Raw genomic sequence first — 17,217 nt, 5'->3', positions numbered from 1 at the left:
CACGAGCGCTGTCCGTTTTCATCTGACCATGCCGCAATCAATTGCTTTGCTATGATCCAAGGCGTTGCCTTTCATCCCTTAGCAACAGAGCAGTGATGTGTGCCATCAACACCAATCGTCTTGAGCCTGCAACAACAAGAACTTTGTTTTCTCCGCAATGCTGTTCCCCGACTACTATATCGGACGCTCCAAGTTGAAGACTTTCATTAGTCTCCTGTGACGGGAAACCAATATTGCCGATAGTACTTCAACTTCCCATGACCGGTAAGGCGCAACAACAACATCGTCATTTTCTGCGGGCACAACGAAACGAGAGAACCCCCAAGTTGAGGATAATTCATTAACTATTACAAGTTACAGCATTTATACATTACCCGCCAACCTACCAGAAGTTGACATCACTCATTTTAACGGCCTGCGGCAAAGTCCTTATCCAACTGCTCTTGGAACTTGATCCACTGGCCCTTGAGCTTGCACGCAGCAGTCCAGTAATTCCCCTTGGGGTCCTTCCCCAAAATGAAGAAGCCATCACAGGGCTTCGCCGGTCCATGGTTCTCCTGCACATACGAAGGCCGGCAGTGTCCATCCTTCACCTCCTTGCGAGCAGGAGAAAAGTCGACCTCGAAGAGGTTCGCCTTGGACCAGTTGGAGAATCCGATCTGGTACATGCCGCCATCACCGAAGATGATGATTGGCAGACCCGTGTTGGATGTTCGTACCATGTTGTAATAGGCCATGTGCTGCTGCCGGGTGCCCTGCTCGTTGATTGCTCGGCGGACCTGGCGTGCTACCCAGCTCAGGGGCTTGGTTGATACATCTCCGGCAGTGACGAGGACGTTACCCCACCCAAAAGCGTTGCCAACATAAGGGTGCTCGGAAGCATATGGGATGAGATCGCCTTCAAAGGCCTTGCGGAGGGACATGGCGATCGATCCGGCAACCTACAAAGTCAGCATCAGGACATGCCATTGATGGCACGAAAAACTTACAGTTCGCTTGGGATCCATGTTCATGGATTCAACCACGCATCTCATGATCCACGCTGTGATGACGTCGTTCTCGGTCAGGAACACCTTGCTTGGATCCTCACCCTTCTCGACCGCCTCAGCCCGCAACTCCTCGAGCGCCTTCTCATGTTGTGGCTTCCAATAGCTCTCCGGAATGCACACCATGCCGTTGTCCTTTGCTCGCAGCACCATGTCAACACCATATCCGAGGCCCCATTTGAGGATACCGCCCATTCCCACACGTCGGTCGTTAAGGATATGCTCCTCGGTAGCCTGAGCCAAACCCGTGGCAAGAGGTTCAAACGGATCCCCATCAATGCCATACGGCGTGAGGACCTCGTTCTCCCTACCATGGAGCAGCAACTGCCAAGCACCTACCACATATTGTAGGCCGAGCGCATCAAATGTGACGTGTTGCCATTGGAGGACAACCACGGTTTTGTCGGTAAAGGAGTTGACCCGGAGGCCAAGGACGGGCTTATCAATGTTGAGGTAGTCGGTGATGCCGTTGGGAGTATAGCCGGTTTCCCAGGCCAGGTCAGTCAGCAGATCAGGGTCGCCGACAACGCAGGGACGGTCGCTCGGTACGGGGATCTTGGAGGCGGCTGGATGTGCCGAGGCAGGCATGCCGTGGTCGACATGAACATAGTTGATTGCCGGACGCTCGGCCGTGAACTTCTGGGGAATGTGCCATTCGGTTTTGCCTGCGGCCTGTGTGTAACGCTCTTGTCAGCAAAGATCATCGGGGGAGAGGAGGAAAGTGCCATTGCCAAGTGTGATGGTTCCTACATTCTTCCTCAACCGACCTCCCAGCCTCTGCCACCCATCTCGCTTCACCAGGCTTTCAAGCGACATCTTCAGCTTCTCCGGATCCAACACCTCATCAAACACCATGGACACAGCCATGTTGCTGTTCTGCACCAGCACGCTGCTTTCAAAGAAGTGGAGAGGCAGCACCCGATCTGTCGGGTCCAGCGGCGCCACAGCCGCCTTACGTCCAAAGAACATGGCCATATCTGCCGAAATTTGACGATTAACTGATGCAAGGAATGTGGTGAAATGTCGAGTTTTCGTCTGTCACTCCTTTCTTTTTTCCGACTTTCGAATGAGAAGAACAGAAAGGCCCGGGAAAACGTTGGATCGAGTCAATCTATTACCATCTCTCGAGGGCCCTGGACCTTCTTGTCTCACGAGCCCGAATGGGACGGACTACCAGTGAACTCCGAGCTCCCCATCAAGCGAATGCATTACCCAATGCACTCTCCGAGGCATGAAGGACATTACTGTCTCATCGTCTTCTTCGTCTTCTTCCTCCGCCCCCGGTTCGACCCCCGGTCCGGGGGCCCTGTCGGCCGTGGTTGGGCCAGAGCACAGAGTTGACAGTGCGTGAGACTTTTCGGTCCTGGCCGCGACAATCCCAATGCAGAACCAATGCAGAACGCGGCGTGACTGCTCTTTCTGTGAACAACGGTGCGGGAATGGCTTGGTCGAGGTAACTGCGGTGACAACGTTGACAAGGTGCCGTATGAGGACCCAATTCGCGGAAGGCTTCCCATTGGCCGACAGGGGGGTTCGATGACACGCTACTAACCTATCCCAGCTGCAACGCAGGGTAAGACATTTCATTCCAGAAAAACAACAAAAGACAGCCCGACAAAATGGACGGTTGCATGGTTGCACGGTCGTTTCATTGCACGTGGAAGAACCGTTAAGAACGGCACTTGAGAGAATTGCCGAAATGTTTGTTGGTTCCGTTAGACGCTGGGAATGGAAGCCTTTTCCGCACAACGAAACGTCGCCCAGATAAAAAGCTGACGATATCACCAGGAAGAACGACTGTAAGTGGGCCTTTTTGCCCTTATTGGCCTTGTCAATGCAACTCCGCATACCTACTCGTCTGGGCTAGAAACGCCCTCCTGCGACCCATTGCTTCTGACGAGTATGCGGAGCGCTAGGAACAACCGACAATCACCCCACGAAGTCAGCAAGCTTGACAGGCCCTGGTTATTGCAGGGTGAGATCGTGCCTGGCGACTTCCTTGCCTCGCTTGCAAGAGAAATACCAATACGCCTCCAAACCCCGGAAAGAAACGATGGCGTGGAGCATGCAGATGTTTACCACATCTAGTTAGCGTCCACTCTCCGCGGCAGCCCGCAAGACTCAATTCCTTCTTCATGCCGTGACGATCAAATGTTATTGTTTTTTTATTCTCGGTCTTGGGCCGGTCTTGGAAGTGGGTGGTGGTCGGTTAGACGAAGCCGAAGCACGTCGGAATCACTGCCAATGGCACGTCCCCCCTGATGATCGTTGCTCACAGCGGCGTCGATGTTACCTTTATTTGTCTTTGGTATCGATGAGACTATTAGCAGGGAAAGGTCACAGTTCATATATACGCCGCCAGGAAAAAACATGGGGGTTTGTCACAGCTGAACCTAAGAAAATCCTTCCTGTTGTATCTTTCGTTTCTCGCCCCCCAGCCGACAGAAAGGATTCCCTTCCCCTTTCTTTGATTCCTTCCCGATTCTTGATTTTCACTTATCTGTAGTCATTCGTTTGTCTATCCACAGACTCGGTGTCCAACTCACTCCACTCCTTAAACCCATCTACAACTGCACTAGACCAGTCGGTGTCTATTAAGCGAATACGCACGCACACGACACTTGCATACCACGCAAAAGTTCGCAAGGTCGAGGATTTCTTGTTTTGTTGTCGGCGTTGTCCTTGTTGCCGCCCGTGCGAGCCGCAGAGCCTCAGGGCCCAAACGGCTGCCATCATGGAGTTCACTCCCGAGATGCTGGCGATGCCATCGACGCTTGCAGACAAGCCATACAATGACTTGCAAATCGGAACCTTCATTGGTTTTGGCGTCACATACTTTGTTGCCACCCTCTTTTTGGTCTTTAGATATATGCAGGCCTTCAAAATCACGAAGAAGGTTGAGTTGGATCTAAGTAAGTGTACCATTCACGATGGTTCAATGAGGCAAGAGCTGACATTCATCAACAGTTATCCTCACGATATCATGGGTCTTAGCACTGGTGTATTTCATCACCATGTACCAATGTAAGTTCCCCCCAAGTCCGCCGAACGAACCACAGCTCTAACCATCATGACCCCATCAGTGATGGCATTCGGCTGGGCCCGCCACACCGATGAACTAGTGCCCATCGACTTTATCAACTTCAACAAAGGCCTGCTCCCCAATACCCTCACCTACCTGATTACGCCAGCCGTCACCAAAATGGCCATGTGCGCCGTCCTCTATCGCATCTCCCCCTCGCGCATGTATCGTCTCATCGTCATCGGCATCGCCGTTGCCATCTTCATCTACACGCTTGTTCTGACCTCCATCACCGGCGGGCCCTGCAACCCCCTCAAGACGGGAACTACCAAATGCCTCGAGAACGTCGCCCTTTCCCAAGCCGTGCTCAATATTGCCTCCGACCTGGCCGTCATCGCCGTCCCCATTCCTACTATCCACAAGATCCAAACCTCGCTCAAGCAAAAGTGTCTCGTCGGCGCTCTGCTCTGCCTCGGCTCGGGCGTCGTGGTCTGCTCCATCGTCCGCCTGCCGCAGGTCCTCGCCCTCGACACCTCACCCGGCTCCACGGTCGACATCACTTACGAAGAGGGTGTTTTGGGAGTGTGGTCCATTGTCGAAGTCAACCTGGGTATTGTCTGCGGATGTGGGATGAGGCTTAAGCAGCTCATTGTGAGGTATTGGCCAAAATTGGGCATGGGCAGCTGGGGAAGCTCGGCGAAGAGGAGTCAGGCTACGCATACGACGAGCGGGATGCGGACGGGCGAGTTTGGGAATGGTGGTGATGGTGGTGGACATGTGCATGGCACGAAGCAGGATGGGAAGTATCAGTTGCATTCTATCCAGAAGGGGAACAAGGATCAGACGTTTGTTACTGTGGAGGATGGGGGGAGTACGGATAGCATTTTGAGGTGAAGGGGTCAAGAGTGATGAAGGGTTGATGATTTGATTGTTTTGAAGAATTGAAGGATTTGAATGGGATGAATGGGAAGGGATTGAATGGATGAGGTTGGAAGGACGGATGAAATTGTTTCTGGAATACGCCGACGCACGAAGCAATTCGACATCGACATCATGCCATTTGGAAAGGTCGAAGGGAAAGACAGCACCTTCTCCTTGCTACGCAAAAACCAAAATCAAAGCGAGATCCATCATCCATCCATCACCAAAAGCCAAGAAAAGGTATCGGGGTTTTCGGGTTTCAATTTTCTTTTCGTACACTCATTCCATGTAACATTATAGACTATAGACATGCACACACAGGCACAAAAGCAGACCGTTGTCCTTTTCTCATCAATGCTCTATTCCTCATTTGGACTTGCCTCAGCATCATTCCCAGTCGCCTTTCTTGGTTATGAGATTTTCCTCTTGGGATCTTCTTTATCTGTATTCCTCATCACCATTCTCCATGAATTTTTTGATTCCATTGTCATCATTCCGTTTCCGTTATCATTCCTCGTTACTTTTTTGCTGGTTGCATTTCCTCATCGCCATTCTCTCCATGCCTTTCTCCCCATGCCTTTCTCCCCATGCCTTTCTCCCCATGCCCTCTCCCCCATGCCCTTCCCCCCACACCTACGCTACACCACAATCTTCTCATGTTAGCTTGGCACTGTACTAAACGCAGCCAAGTGCTGCACACCCCTTACCATTTTCACACCGGACCCTCGTCCGCGTCTCCACTTTCTTTCCCCAGTTTATAGTTTTTCTCCGCCCTTTTTCCTGACCCTGCTCGCTGCTGTGATGGGGAATCGAGATTCGCGATTTGGATAGGCGACAGGTGAAGACTCCAGGCGAATACGAAATGGATGGGACGCAGGGGACGTATGTGTAGAATGGGACTTTGGTGGGAGTTTAACGGGACTTTGGTGGGAGTTTAACGGGACTTTGCTGGGACTTTGGGGTTTATTTGCCGAGGTTCCCTTGGGGTCGGTAGATGGATAGGAGATGGAAGATGGGAGATGCAACCACCATAAAGCTTATCATGATACGCATGCAGAAAACTCTTGCAGTCCACCATTTCTTTGACGGTTTGACCCAGGGGTTGACAAATGCCGCAAGTTCTGTAAGTCGCTTGCAATTGTAGTGCAGTGTAAGAACTACACTACCAAGGCAAATGAACCCAGGCACCGGGCATCCTTTCTCGTCAAGCTCTCGTCTCACGAGCAAGCAAGCAAGTCGCCCTTCCTGCAGAGTACTTCACTTCCAGAAACCAGCCTACCTTAGGCGTCTGGTGATTTCACGAGCTTTCTACGGTAGGTAGCACTGGTACAGGTAGGTACAGGTAGGTATTGTAGTAGGTAGGTATGCTCGTATGCCATTTGCACGTGGTCGTCGTCAAAGGTCAAAGGCAGGTCGAACTTTCATAATCATCTTTGAGGGCTGAGGCTGATAAACAAGCAAGCGTGTGACGAGAATGTGAAGATGACAGATGAAGGGAAATTGAAAATGTCAATCGTTGTGGTCCCGACTCCAGATGGTGCCCGTGCTGCCGCAGCGGGAACTTGCTGGAAGCTCAGTGGAATGGAAATGGAAGCCTGGAACTGTAGAAAGTGCAGTGGAATGCAGTGGAGCACACTTGCGTAGTAGCTTGAATGTGCAGCGGAACTCATTGGGGACACTCCTCGAAACGATAACCTTCTGCATCTCTCATGTTTATGCACAGAAGCAATGTGCATTTGGATTTGGAAGAAGAAGTTGCTTCATGTAGTTTCGAGTTGGTGCAGGTGCATTCAGTGGTAATTTGGGAAATGAAGTGAAGTAAAGATTGAAGTTCGGAAGGTGCGCGTTGCAGAAACAACCGAAGAACTTGGAAACCTATTCGGCGGACCGGCGCTGGCCGCTATAAATCCGGTCTAAGGACACTAACAGCACTAACAATTTCCGCTTTGCTCCGCCGCCGAACCGCGCCGGTTTTTGGTTCCGGGGAGCCGGGCAGGCATCATCCTGTTAGGATTTGGAGCTTTCAGCCCTACTTTTGGAGAAGTTGTTGATCAAAATGAATCTATTCGCAATTTCAACTTCTCAACACAATAGGGCAACGGGAGAGTTCTTCGAGGTAAAACGGCAAATGCAACACATGTTTCTAGGACGTTTTTAATGGTCGTCGAAAATAAACATCTAGGAGTGCGGAAGGGAAGTTGGGTTGGGTTGCAGTTGTATCAATGGACGATGGTTGGTGCCGAATTCGAAACGTCCAACACCATGACAGGCGGGCTGTCCCTTGTTTTGTCCCACTGTCTTATTGTCTCACTGTCTTACAAAAGTTGCACCGTTGTGTGGGTGGGCGTGGGCGTGTGGCTGCCACATGGAAAATCAAAAAGCAAAAACCCCAAAACCAAAAGAAAGAATCCCAAGGTCGAAGAGGGCTTCACATCAGTCCTTTCATTCATTTATCATCTTCATTTGATGCTCGATAGCTTCAGCAAGTTCAGCTGCGCAGACATTAACCATATTCAGGCTAGGTAATACAGTTACTCCCACCTCGTCAAATCAGGATAACCTAGTTCTCAAGCCGCCAAACTCTGTACCCAACAAGGAAAGTACAATTTCCCCTTCTAGAGATGAAGATCGAAGTAAATAGAATATTAACTGAAGCGAATGAAAGCCGACAAAACAAATGTTGCGTTTGTTAGAAACAAGGTGTGCAAGCATGTATGTGGTAGATATGGTGTTAAACTGCCTGGCTCGTTGCCCAAGTTTGGTCAATCCATATTAGCTGTCAGTTCCCAAAGAAGATATCAACACTTTGCACGTCTTTGAGGAAGCCAGGGAGAACAAAAACAGGGAAAAAAGAGAAGGAAGGCCCAAACGGCCAAGTCCGGCCAGAAACTGATCAACAAAAATTGTGAGAAAATGACTCTGGGCGTTTGCACATCAGATCGCTTGTAAATGATGTTTGCCTTTTATTTTCAGTGTGTTCGCCGTGCATCCTCTTCCATTGTCAGTGGCTGGCACGTTCCAGAATCTCAACTACTTTGATGGCCTTTAGACATTGGTCCTTTTTATCCCCAGCTATATAGCTGACGCCCTTCTCCAGCTGTTAGCTGGATTACCTGCTACTCTCTTCGTGATCGCAATCCTTGGAGGACTATCTCACAAAATACGATTTGCTAGTCAAGCCAAAATGGCCAGCCCCAACAGGAACATAAACGCAGCGCTATCATCTATCTACGCTTCAATAAATTAAGGGAATCGGCAGGTCCGCGCCGACATCCGAGTCATCCAACGCGATGTCCAAGATATGAAGAGGGACCAGCGGCAAATCCTAATCATGCAACAGGATGTCGAAGAGCTGCGGAGGGGTCTGCAGCAAATTGCCACTCAAGCGGCCTCTGGCTCCTCCCAGGCCAACAACGCACAAGCTGACGACGACATGGACATGATGGAGGGCGACATGGGGCCAGACGAACTGGCGGCCTTGGGGGCAGCTGAGGCCGCGGCACTTGTGGCAACAAACAGTACCACCCAGCTCTCCACCGTGATGAGGGACGGAATAAGCGGACTCATCGACTGCGTCAGTACCATTGAAATACCGCCCAAGTTCGTTTTCGCTGCGCTCGTCAGACTGTACGACTCATCCGGCGACGCTCGCATGCTCGAGAAATGGGAGCGCTTCCAGAAACAAGGCCTGCTCGACCAGAGCTACTGCTTGCATGGTATTCTGTACTGGGGCCATGACGACCATCGTGTAGCCAACGCCAGTGCCAAAAAAGGCCCCAGTGTTGTTGCAGGACGAATCTGAGAACGGTGAATAACGTCCCGTACAACCGGACCACAAGATCTATCCGGGTCAAGAGGGATGGTCGGAAAGGGGAGAAAGAGGGAAAGCTATGTTTTTTGTGGGAGTCGAGGGCTGGGCGTTGTCCTGACTTAACCAGGTGGGAGATTTAATCGCATTGCGTCTGCGAGATGGAACTGGTTTCTGGACGGGAGATTCCGTAACAGTATGTGGACTGGAACCAGGGAAAGTTGGAAGATGGGAGATGGAATCGAATGGTAGACAGAGCTGCAGCAGGACTGGCACGGACAGATTGCCAAGATGAGATGCATGTTGGGAACAAGACAGCAAGAGCGAATTGATCTAGACTATGTAGGTAGGTAGACCTGCCCTGCATTTGAATTGCTCCCTCCCGTTTATTCCACTCACACTTTGCCAATTTTCCCCCCTTTTACCTGTGATGACCAAAGTTCCCACTGCATTGCAAGATCCTCCAGGATCCGTGCATTTTGATCCTCGGTTTGGAGCCGCACTTGACAAATATCACGTTATGCATATGTCCCTACCTCGCCCTCCAGATCACGCAGCCTACGCTCGTGGCCAAAAATATCATTACCTAGCAACTATCATGCAACTGCAAAAACGCGTATTAGCAGATATGCTTCAAGGTATTCGGGCGTCAGTGAAGGTCCCGAGGTTCCCCAATGAATTTACACATACATACACACTTGTGGCATGGCATGAACCCTTTTCTCCCCATGCCTACATATGCCCTCCCTCTCCCCGTCATTTCTGACCTTTCTCTTTTTTCTTCTATTCACACTTCAATTTACAGACACGTATCATCCTACAACCACTCAAGAGACCATCATGAGTTGCCAGTCACCATCAAATGACTCTATAACGTCGGCCGAAGAAGATGACTCTTCCACGTATTGTCCTACAACTACTCAACAGACCATCATGAATCGCCTGTCACCATCGAATCAGAAGGTCTTTATGACATCGGCAGAAGAAGATGACCCTTCCTCGGAAACACTTACCTTCACGGTTGTCGAGCAATACGTGGAGCCCGAGGACGACCCGACCACGATGACTACCCAGCAGATGTTCTCGGCTCATAGGATCCAACAACCACAATACCCGTTCGGTCAATATCCAACGATGGCTCCTCAACGAGGGGAGGTCTTGAGGCTGTCCCAGGAGAAAGGCAAGAAGGAGGTGGTGGGGGAGGTGGAGGATGAGAATGAGCCGGTGTCTGTCACCAATGAGCCCATCGCTGGCAATCCAGTGACGCAAGCGGCTATTACAAAGGATGAAAGCTCAGTTGTCGTCATATTGCCTAGTACTGAACCGAGACTCCCTAGCCCTTCTAACCAAACGGCCATCACAAAGGACGACAAAGTTGAAGTCATCATCACCGTCACGGAATTGCCTGGTACCGACTCGAGCAGTCCTGCTGACCCTTCCAACCAAACCCTCAGCGGACATGGGGATAACAACATAAACCCCCAACCAGAGCTTTTAGAACCACAGGAGACGCAACAACAAGAATACCAGGCGCCTCCGCCCAATTCAACATCACACCCGCAAGGGGAAAACAACAGAAACCCCCCACAAGTGCCCGTGGAAACACAGCCTGGGCAACAGCAGTACCAGGTAGCAGCCCCCCTTAACCCAACATCCACCGCCGGGCAAGGTCAAGAGGGATACAATACAACGACAAATCTCCCACCCCAAGGAGCCAGGCAAAATGGGTACCAAAATGGGTACCACCAGCAGGCACCTCCTCCGGCTCCGCGACCGAAACTAGCCCAGCTCGCCTACCACGACAAGATGCCGGGGTGGACATACCACGACCCTTCTCCCGCCTGGAGCTTCACCCACCAGCCAGGAGGGTTTCTGCACTACGATCCGCACCCGACCTGGTCGTACTGCGATCCCTATACGGGTGTGGTTACGGGGTACTGGCCGGGCCCGCGTTTGGCTTACCACTCTGCTTCGCAACGCTGGTGGGTCTTTGATGATTCTCCCATGGTGCATGCGTGGGTTCCTTGCTCGTACGAGCAGTTTGAGTTGTATCTCCATCCTCCGATGCATTGGCCGCATGTATGCCCTGGGAACGCGCCGGATTGGACTTTGTATCGTACTTGGCCGGGTCCGGTTTTTTCTCTTTGAGTCAGCAGCTTTTGTACATTGGGATAGGGAGGGGGGAGAAAGCTTTGGTCGTCGGAGGTCGAAGGTCGGGGGGTATTCTGTCTCAGCGGGTCATGTTTGGGCTTGGGAGATGCTTTGAGCTTTGACAGATGTTGTACTGTCCATCTTCCTCCTGCAACAAAAAATCTTGGCGCCAAGTGTTAGTACTAACGCTTGGTTGCCCGCAAGATACCTAACACCACCAAAATCGCCGTTTCTACGGTCGATATCTCAACAACCATAACGACAAAATGTCTGCGCCTTCGCCCTCCGGGGCCCCCAAACCACCGCCGCCGGTCATAATACCGGTTGCTCCTTTGCCGGACATCTTTTGCGTCCCGGCCCCGCCCCCCACGACGGCGCAGTCGGCCAAAAGAGCCCGGACTGCGGACGAGGAAGTCCGTCATGCCCACACCACCACCACGGACATCACCACTGGACCCATCTCGTCCATCGCCGAGACCCTCATCTCCGAAGCTCTCGCAAAAGCGGAAGTCTACCGCTCCTTTGCCACTCTCCTCGACGCTGAGCTCGCCCGCTTCTCGGTCATCTCACCTGCCCACGCCCGCGAGGCCAAACACCTCGCACGAACCATGACCGCCGCCCTGCAGAAAAGCTCTGCATCTCCAACCCTGTCTACCCCAGACACCTCCACCGCCCGATATTGAGAGGTGTACGGTGGACTTGGACGAGCTAGTTCACCGAGTAAGGAGACGCGGGGAGGCTTTGTGGGAGGAGGAGGAGAGGGAGAGAGAGAACGGGGAGGAGTGATTTTGCCCTTTCTTATGTCTTTTCCTTTGTTATACAGGTCTCGCCATGGACTGGCGGCTCGCTCATCGGGCGATTAGACTGGAAGTGTTGGGCCGCGTTTACGCAATGGGCAACACATGACTTACACTGGCAATAGGCCTCGGTTTGCCCTCGGGTTAATGGTTCTGGTGGACAATTAAGGGACTGCTCCTACTTCTTGTACGCTAGACTCACCGATGTGGCACATCTCATGCCCTACGGGAGGCGGAAGTAGACGTTAAAAATAACAACAACAACAACAACAAAGATGTTGTACTGTCTCTTTTTGGTGTTCATTCGGTGGTGCTTTATACTCATAGCGATTTGGTGTTGATTCATAGAAGTGACGGCAACGTATCCGGGACTGGTGGCGAATTGGATAGCGGAAAACCTGTGTTTTTAGTCATTGCTTGGGGAAAAAAAAAAAAAGAGGGCGTATGATGGTTGGATAAGGTCATGCCAGCGGAAAGAGAGGAACGAAGTAACCTCTTCGGGGGCGGGAGGTCCGTGGATTCGGTAAATGGAGTTCCCGAAGCGACAATATATGGAGTTGATTCACGCCCTTTGGGCGCTGTGTACTCGAGTAGGTAGATAGACGGAAGAAAACTCACGACGCACCGCATTACCGCGGGGTCCCACCCCTGACAACCTTATTTCAACTTCAATCCATACTCCCCGCCATACGGATCACTCCGGTGTCCAATCCGCTGTCCAAACCAAAACGCAAGTTTTCCCCCATCCTTTTCCGACCTCCTGACCCGGATACACTGCATAGCATAGTTGGTCAAACCAGTCAGTAGTGCATCCTCACGTTTGCAGAGACATTTCCCGCTAGCTATATCCCGGTGCTGGTGTCTTTGGTAGAAGATGCCGTACAAGCAATACTCAAACTCGAGTGGTTCCTCATTTTGATAGTCTCGCCAGTGCGACTTCATGCGTATGACGTTTGGATCCAACCATCGGGCATGCACCCCTTCGATGGCAATGAAGAGCCAGGGGCTGGGATATTGATTTCCGACTCGCGGCTGGGGAGTTTCTCGATGGCTTCGATACTATTTGAAATGGCTAGGTCAGGAACGGTTTCCTTTTCTCGGGAGCCACACTCGCCCCAGGGGCCGAAGTCATCATCTTCTTCTCCTGAGTCCCCGTTGGTGTTTGTTTTGTTCTCATTTTCCTTTTGGCTGCTGCTGCTTAACCCGCTTCTCAGCGATGACCTCAATATCGGGATCCATCCCAGCTTTGTCAGGGACATCTACCTCAGCATCAGATCGGCTTCTTTTACGACCATGTGCGCTCAGGGCTTCATCCACAGTGGCTTCAACCTCAGCGACTCCCTTCTCAACCGCCTCTACGCTTGCCGCCCCCTGATGGATAAGTTGAGACACCGAAGTCGGTGTGCCATGCCCATTACCATTGACGGGAAGTGGTGGACTGACGCCGCTGGAGGCATCTCCCCTTGCGCAGTTGGCGCACGCAGACGACGCGCCATTCTGGTTCGCGCATTGGGTTTTGTTTTGGGTTTTCTTCAGCTATGCTAGATCGGATTTGGCGGCTTGGAGGTCCGCTGTAAGAGAGTAGAGGAGCTGCTTAATTTCTGAGAGGTTTGACATTGAAACGGTGGTCATTTGGGGTGGCATTACGTGAGGTTTTTGAATTGATGATAAGGCGTGGTGAGAAGATGTTGAAACGAGGCACGAGGAGGTGCAAAATGAGGTGCAAGCGAAGGAAGGTTTTGCGCTGTGGGAAGGTCACTAACAGATCTTTTAGGGGCTGGTGTTAGGCATAACAGTCCTTTGGCGGTGAGAAATGGATAATTTGGGCCGTGCGTTAAGGTGTTGTTAGTCCAGCTGAGATTCTGTGTGGTGATACGCACCAAGTTCGTTAACTTACTAACAGACTTTGCCAGCCATTGACGACATCTCGTACTCCCGAAGCCGATTTCCATTCTCTCTCGTGTCCCTTTTCGAGGCAGTCGCAACCGACACTACCAATTTTCGTGCATTTAGGCAAGATTGAGCAGAAGAATTACTTCTTTTCCCTCTTCAATACCTAATTAACTTGGTCCGCCTTGTCTTTGATTCCACTCTCTCCCTCCGATCCCTCCTCCCCAGGCCTCCGGAGGCTTTTCACCTCCGGCCCATCGGACTCCGACCCCGTCGACGGAACCGGCTCCGGGATCCTCGATCCCCACAACCACGGCCCCGCCAAAGACGACGTATCTCCCGACTCAGGCCCGCCGTCCCGGAACCCCCTGTCGCGGGGCTTTCTAGGAAATGCGGTTGTGAGGGGGCAGCTCAACGCTCCCAGCGTCCTAGGTCACGATGAAGCCCTATGTGCTGTCCCCAATTAAACACGAGTATACCATCCTGACACCTCTTCACCCGAATACATTTGGCCGTCTTATTAACCAGTATGGGCGGAGGTTCGGTTCTGCAGACGCATTTCCCCTCGGCAATCAACGCACCGAAGTGTCCGTGATAGAATTCGCCGTAAAGACAGTATTCAAACCCGATTTTTCCCTCTTCCTGAAAGTCCGTCCAATGCTCAGTTTCTGTACCGCAGGATACAAAGTAGAGGCGATGGATTGCCATGATGATCCATTCTTCGTTGACTCCGCGCTCATGAAGCGTGGCAGCGACCCCTCTCACTGCGTCCCACACAGCTAGATCGAGGGGTGTCAAGTGTTCCCGGTAGCCTCCTAATCCAAATGGGCTCGGTTCCTCGTCAAGCTCCGCCATGTCATCATTTGTCTCTCTCTCCTCCTCCCTTTCATCCTCGGTGAGTTGCGTGTCCCGCAGTCTCGCAGCCAGGGCTGTCTCGATGTTTCTGAGTGTTTCTTCAGGGCAGGAAGTCGCTGCGCAGCTGGCGCAGGGGCCGGACGTGCCTTGCTGGCTCTGGCTCCAGCATCCGCATTGGCAGTGATTCTTCTTCATCTCCGCTAGTTCTGATTTGAGCGTTTGAAGGTCAGAAGTAAGAGCGAGAAGGAGCTGCTGGATTTCCGAGAGCTCGTGAAACAAACGGCGATGCAAACGATGGTGCAGAGGGAGGCCTTTCGTTTGCATTGTTAGCCTGCCGGGCACAAAGCGACATTTGTACGCCGAGCTGTTAGGCTTAACAGTTAATTTGGCGGTGGAATTCGGCCATTTGACCATATGCACTATCAGGCCCACTGTATAGAGACGCTTCAGCATAGGGAAGGCACGGCAACTACACAAACTTGCTAACAGGCCCTTTAGCGGCCACACCTGAGTTGGTGCTTACCCAAACACCAACATTTGGCGGGTGTTCCTCGCCTTCCCATCTCCTCTCAAAAACGGAGGGCTTCTTATTTTGGGAGAATTCCCCCTACCCAGATGAATGAATACTTTACCGGACCTTGAAATACCGAGAGTCAATCCATCCACAAGCCATCTGCCCCTGGCACCGATCCCATCCCCGTGCCCGGCTCGTCTCCTTCCGTCAATCTCCACATCCCCGGCCCCACCAAAGGCGGCACACCTCCCAGTCCAGGTCCCGATCCCGGCCATTCTCCCTCTTGCGAAAATCACCAGCAATGGTACTCTATCGCATCCCCAGGTATGGATGTATTCTGTCTCCGACCCCAAGCTAACCGTTATCATTTCATCGCATCGTTGGGTCGATTGAGACGCCATTGCTGGTCGTTCCGCTTGAAAGTTCTGTCTGATACATGGACTCGGAGTTAAGAAGAGTTCCAAGCTAGTATACTCCCACAGACAATGTTGTCGAGTAATGGAACTTGGGCCCTTGGTGGCCAAAGAGTCCCTTCGGCTTCCTTACATCAGCTTCATCTTCCAAGTTCAATGTTCACCCACACAATTTCCGCTTTCCCTCTTTAGCCTCTCTTTACCTTTCTTTCTACCTTCCTCTTCACATTATTTTGTTCCTGCTTCTTCCACAATTCTGGATGCAACTCAGTTGGCAACTTCGAATCGCGCTGTGCAAGCCAGCCACACCACCCAGTGAGTTTGAAGCACGTCTTGGCCATTTCTTCTATTTTTCATCCCACATGGCTTTTGCAGCCCAGAATCCTGCAGTAATTGTCCCACTGTCCCCCAGATTGACCATACTTGGTAACGACTGTCGGCCATGTCCCATCCTAACACCGATAACCGCGCTTGCCGCCACATAGCCGAAAGGGATCTCCCGCCGACAATGACGAGACTGACAAACAAACAGTGGGAAGGTTTGACTGGACTCGGGCAATGCTTCCATTGGATGTTTTACAACCAACTATTGTTGGAAGTGGCCGCCAGGAAGTCCATCTGAGTCCCGACGTTACTTCTTCGGGATGAATGTATCGCTTGGAAGGAGCCTGGGAAGACATTGGTTGAATTGGCATGTGGGGAGCTGACTGGCCGCTGCATGCCGTCTTGAAAAGCCACGGCGGCTACTCTGAGAAGGTACACTGCAGCCTGAGCGCGGAAACAGAAAGTGGAAGAGACCAGTATCGCAATCTCCACTTGGGAGGCTACAGTTCCGGAACGACTGGCTCTTCACCCACCAAGGGAGCTTTTCTCATCAACTCCTAAAAACGCTGGCGGCGCTAAACGTCAGGTCGCATCAACAAGACCAGTCGTGGTTTCCTTACGCGCCGTCGGTATAATCAGACGATGTTAACGATTCATTCGAGGCCAGTCGCTCGTCCATTAGGTCGCCAGACGGTTGGTTATGTAGACCTGACGAGTATGCAAGATTAGTCAAAGTTACGTGCCCTCGATAAAATTGGACGATCCCTACGACCCATCTGAGGTCGATTTCAAACTTCCAATTCGGCTGCATACTTGTGTTTGGCTGATTTTTCTCCGGGGCGGCTCTTCTCTTTCAAATTCTCCAACTCCCTCCCGTGTCACCTTCTCCCATCTTAGTTTTGCTTTTTCCCTTGGCCATGGCATGTGGCGCATTATTTGTGTCCTTGAATGCTCAGCTCGGGAGATACTCGGCTGAAACAATGAGTCAATGAGCAAATCAGCATCCGAGTATACGCGAGATTCATGGACCTTGTCCTAACGGATGCAATTGCGTGAGGGGAGGTCGCCCCCTCAGAGCCTGACGAGGTTAGGCGTTGAATCACACATTTGAATCCCAACATGAACATCCTTCAGGCCTTGGTCTGAGTTGGCTTTCACCAAACCACATCGAATCATCCACGGCTAGGCATCTCGATTGGGGAAACCCCATTGTAAGGTGGTTGAAGCATAGTAAAATATTCTTGTTCTTCCACCTCAGACTTAGTATCGACCCCAGTCTGCAAAACTATCACCATGCTTACACTGTAGAATCACTTTCCAACCTTTTAGTGGTCCATATAGCTACTGGGTAACCATCTTCAACCGCAGCACACGTGTTTTGCCATCAAAGATGTATTCTACGAGATGGTTCGCAGCAATGCTTACATCGAGAGAAAGAGTGCGAGTGCTACCCGCCGCATTTCTGTCTGAGCCTGG

At 51.7% G+C, this 17,217-nt stretch overlaps 6 protein-coding genes across 6 annotated transcripts; 4 read left to right on the top strand and 2 right to left on the bottom strand.

Moving 5' to 3' along the window:
• Window positions 1-407: 407 nt before the first annotated feature.
• SMAC4_08428 (uncharacterized protein) lies at window positions 408-2,519 on the bottom strand (the record flags this gene model as incomplete). Its single annotated transcript, XM_003347376.2, has 3 exons — window positions 1,797-2,519; window positions 990-1,718; window positions 408-941 (listed from the first exon to the last, which is right to left on the bottom strand). The coding sequence occupies exons 1-3, from the start codon at window positions 2,019-2,021 to the stop codon at window positions 408-410; spliced, it is 1,488 nt and encodes a 495-aa protein (XP_003347424.2). The 5' UTR covers window positions 2,022-2,519.
• Window positions 2,520-3,547: 1,028 nt separating this feature from the next.
• Window positions 3,548-5,338, top strand: SMAC4_08427 (uncharacterized protein). The gene is made up of 3 exons (XM_003347375.2): window positions 3,548-3,958; window positions 4,014-4,070; window positions 4,130-5,338. The coding sequence occupies exons 1-3, from the start codon at window positions 3,781-3,783 to the stop codon at window positions 4,960-4,962; spliced, it is 1,068 nt and encodes a 355-aa protein (XP_003347423.1). The 5' UTR covers window positions 3,548-3,780; the 3' UTR covers window positions 4,963-5,338.
• A 2,917-nt stretch (window positions 5,339-8,255) lies between these two features.
• Window positions 8,256-8,975, top strand: SMAC4_08426 (uncharacterized protein). The gene has a single exon (XM_003347374.2). It carries the CDS (start codon window positions 8,291-8,293, stop codon window positions 8,789-8,791), a length of 501 nt encoding a protein of 166 aa, XP_003347422.2. The 5' UTR covers window positions 8,256-8,290; the 3' UTR covers window positions 8,792-8,975.
• A 798-nt stretch (window positions 8,976-9,773) lies between these two features.
• SMAC4_08425 (uncharacterized protein) lies at window positions 9,774-10,945 on the top strand (the record flags this gene model as incomplete). The annotated part of the gene is made up of 1 exon (XM_003347373.2): window positions 9,774-10,945. The coding sequence occupies exon 1, from the start codon at window positions 9,860-9,862 to the stop codon at window positions 10,943-10,945; it is 1,086 nt and encodes a 361-aa protein (XP_003347421.2). The 5' UTR covers window positions 9,774-9,859.
• Window positions 10,946-11,214: 269 nt separating this feature from the next.
• On the top strand, window positions 11,215-11,631 carry SMAC4_13764 (uncharacterized protein; the record flags this gene model as incomplete). The annotated part of the gene is made up of 1 exon (XM_066091600.1): window positions 11,215-11,631. One exon carries the CDS (start codon window positions 11,215-11,217, stop codon window positions 11,629-11,631), a length of 417 nt encoding a protein of 138 aa, XP_065947086.1.
• Window positions 11,632-14,046: 2,415 nt separating this feature from the next.
• SMAC4_13763 (uncharacterized protein) lies at window positions 14,047-14,343 on the bottom strand (the record flags this gene model as incomplete). The annotated part of the gene is made up of 1 exon (XM_066091599.1): window positions 14,047-14,343. The coding sequence occupies one exon, from the start codon at window positions 14,341-14,343 to the stop codon at window positions 14,047-14,049; it is 297 nt and encodes a 98-aa protein (XP_065947085.1).
• Between the last annotated feature and the right edge of the window lie 2,874 nt (window positions 14,344-17,217).

This window comes from Sordaria macrospora, chromosome 5 (assembly GCF_033870435.1).
Source record: "Sordaria macrospora chromosome 5, complete sequence".
Taxonomy (NCBI): domain Eukaryota; kingdom Fungi; phylum Ascomycota; class Sordariomycetes; order Sordariales; family Sordariaceae; genus Sordaria; species Sordaria macrospora.
Note: the sequence above shows the minus strand (reverse complement) of the source record. Positions and strands in the feature narration are given on the sequence as shown.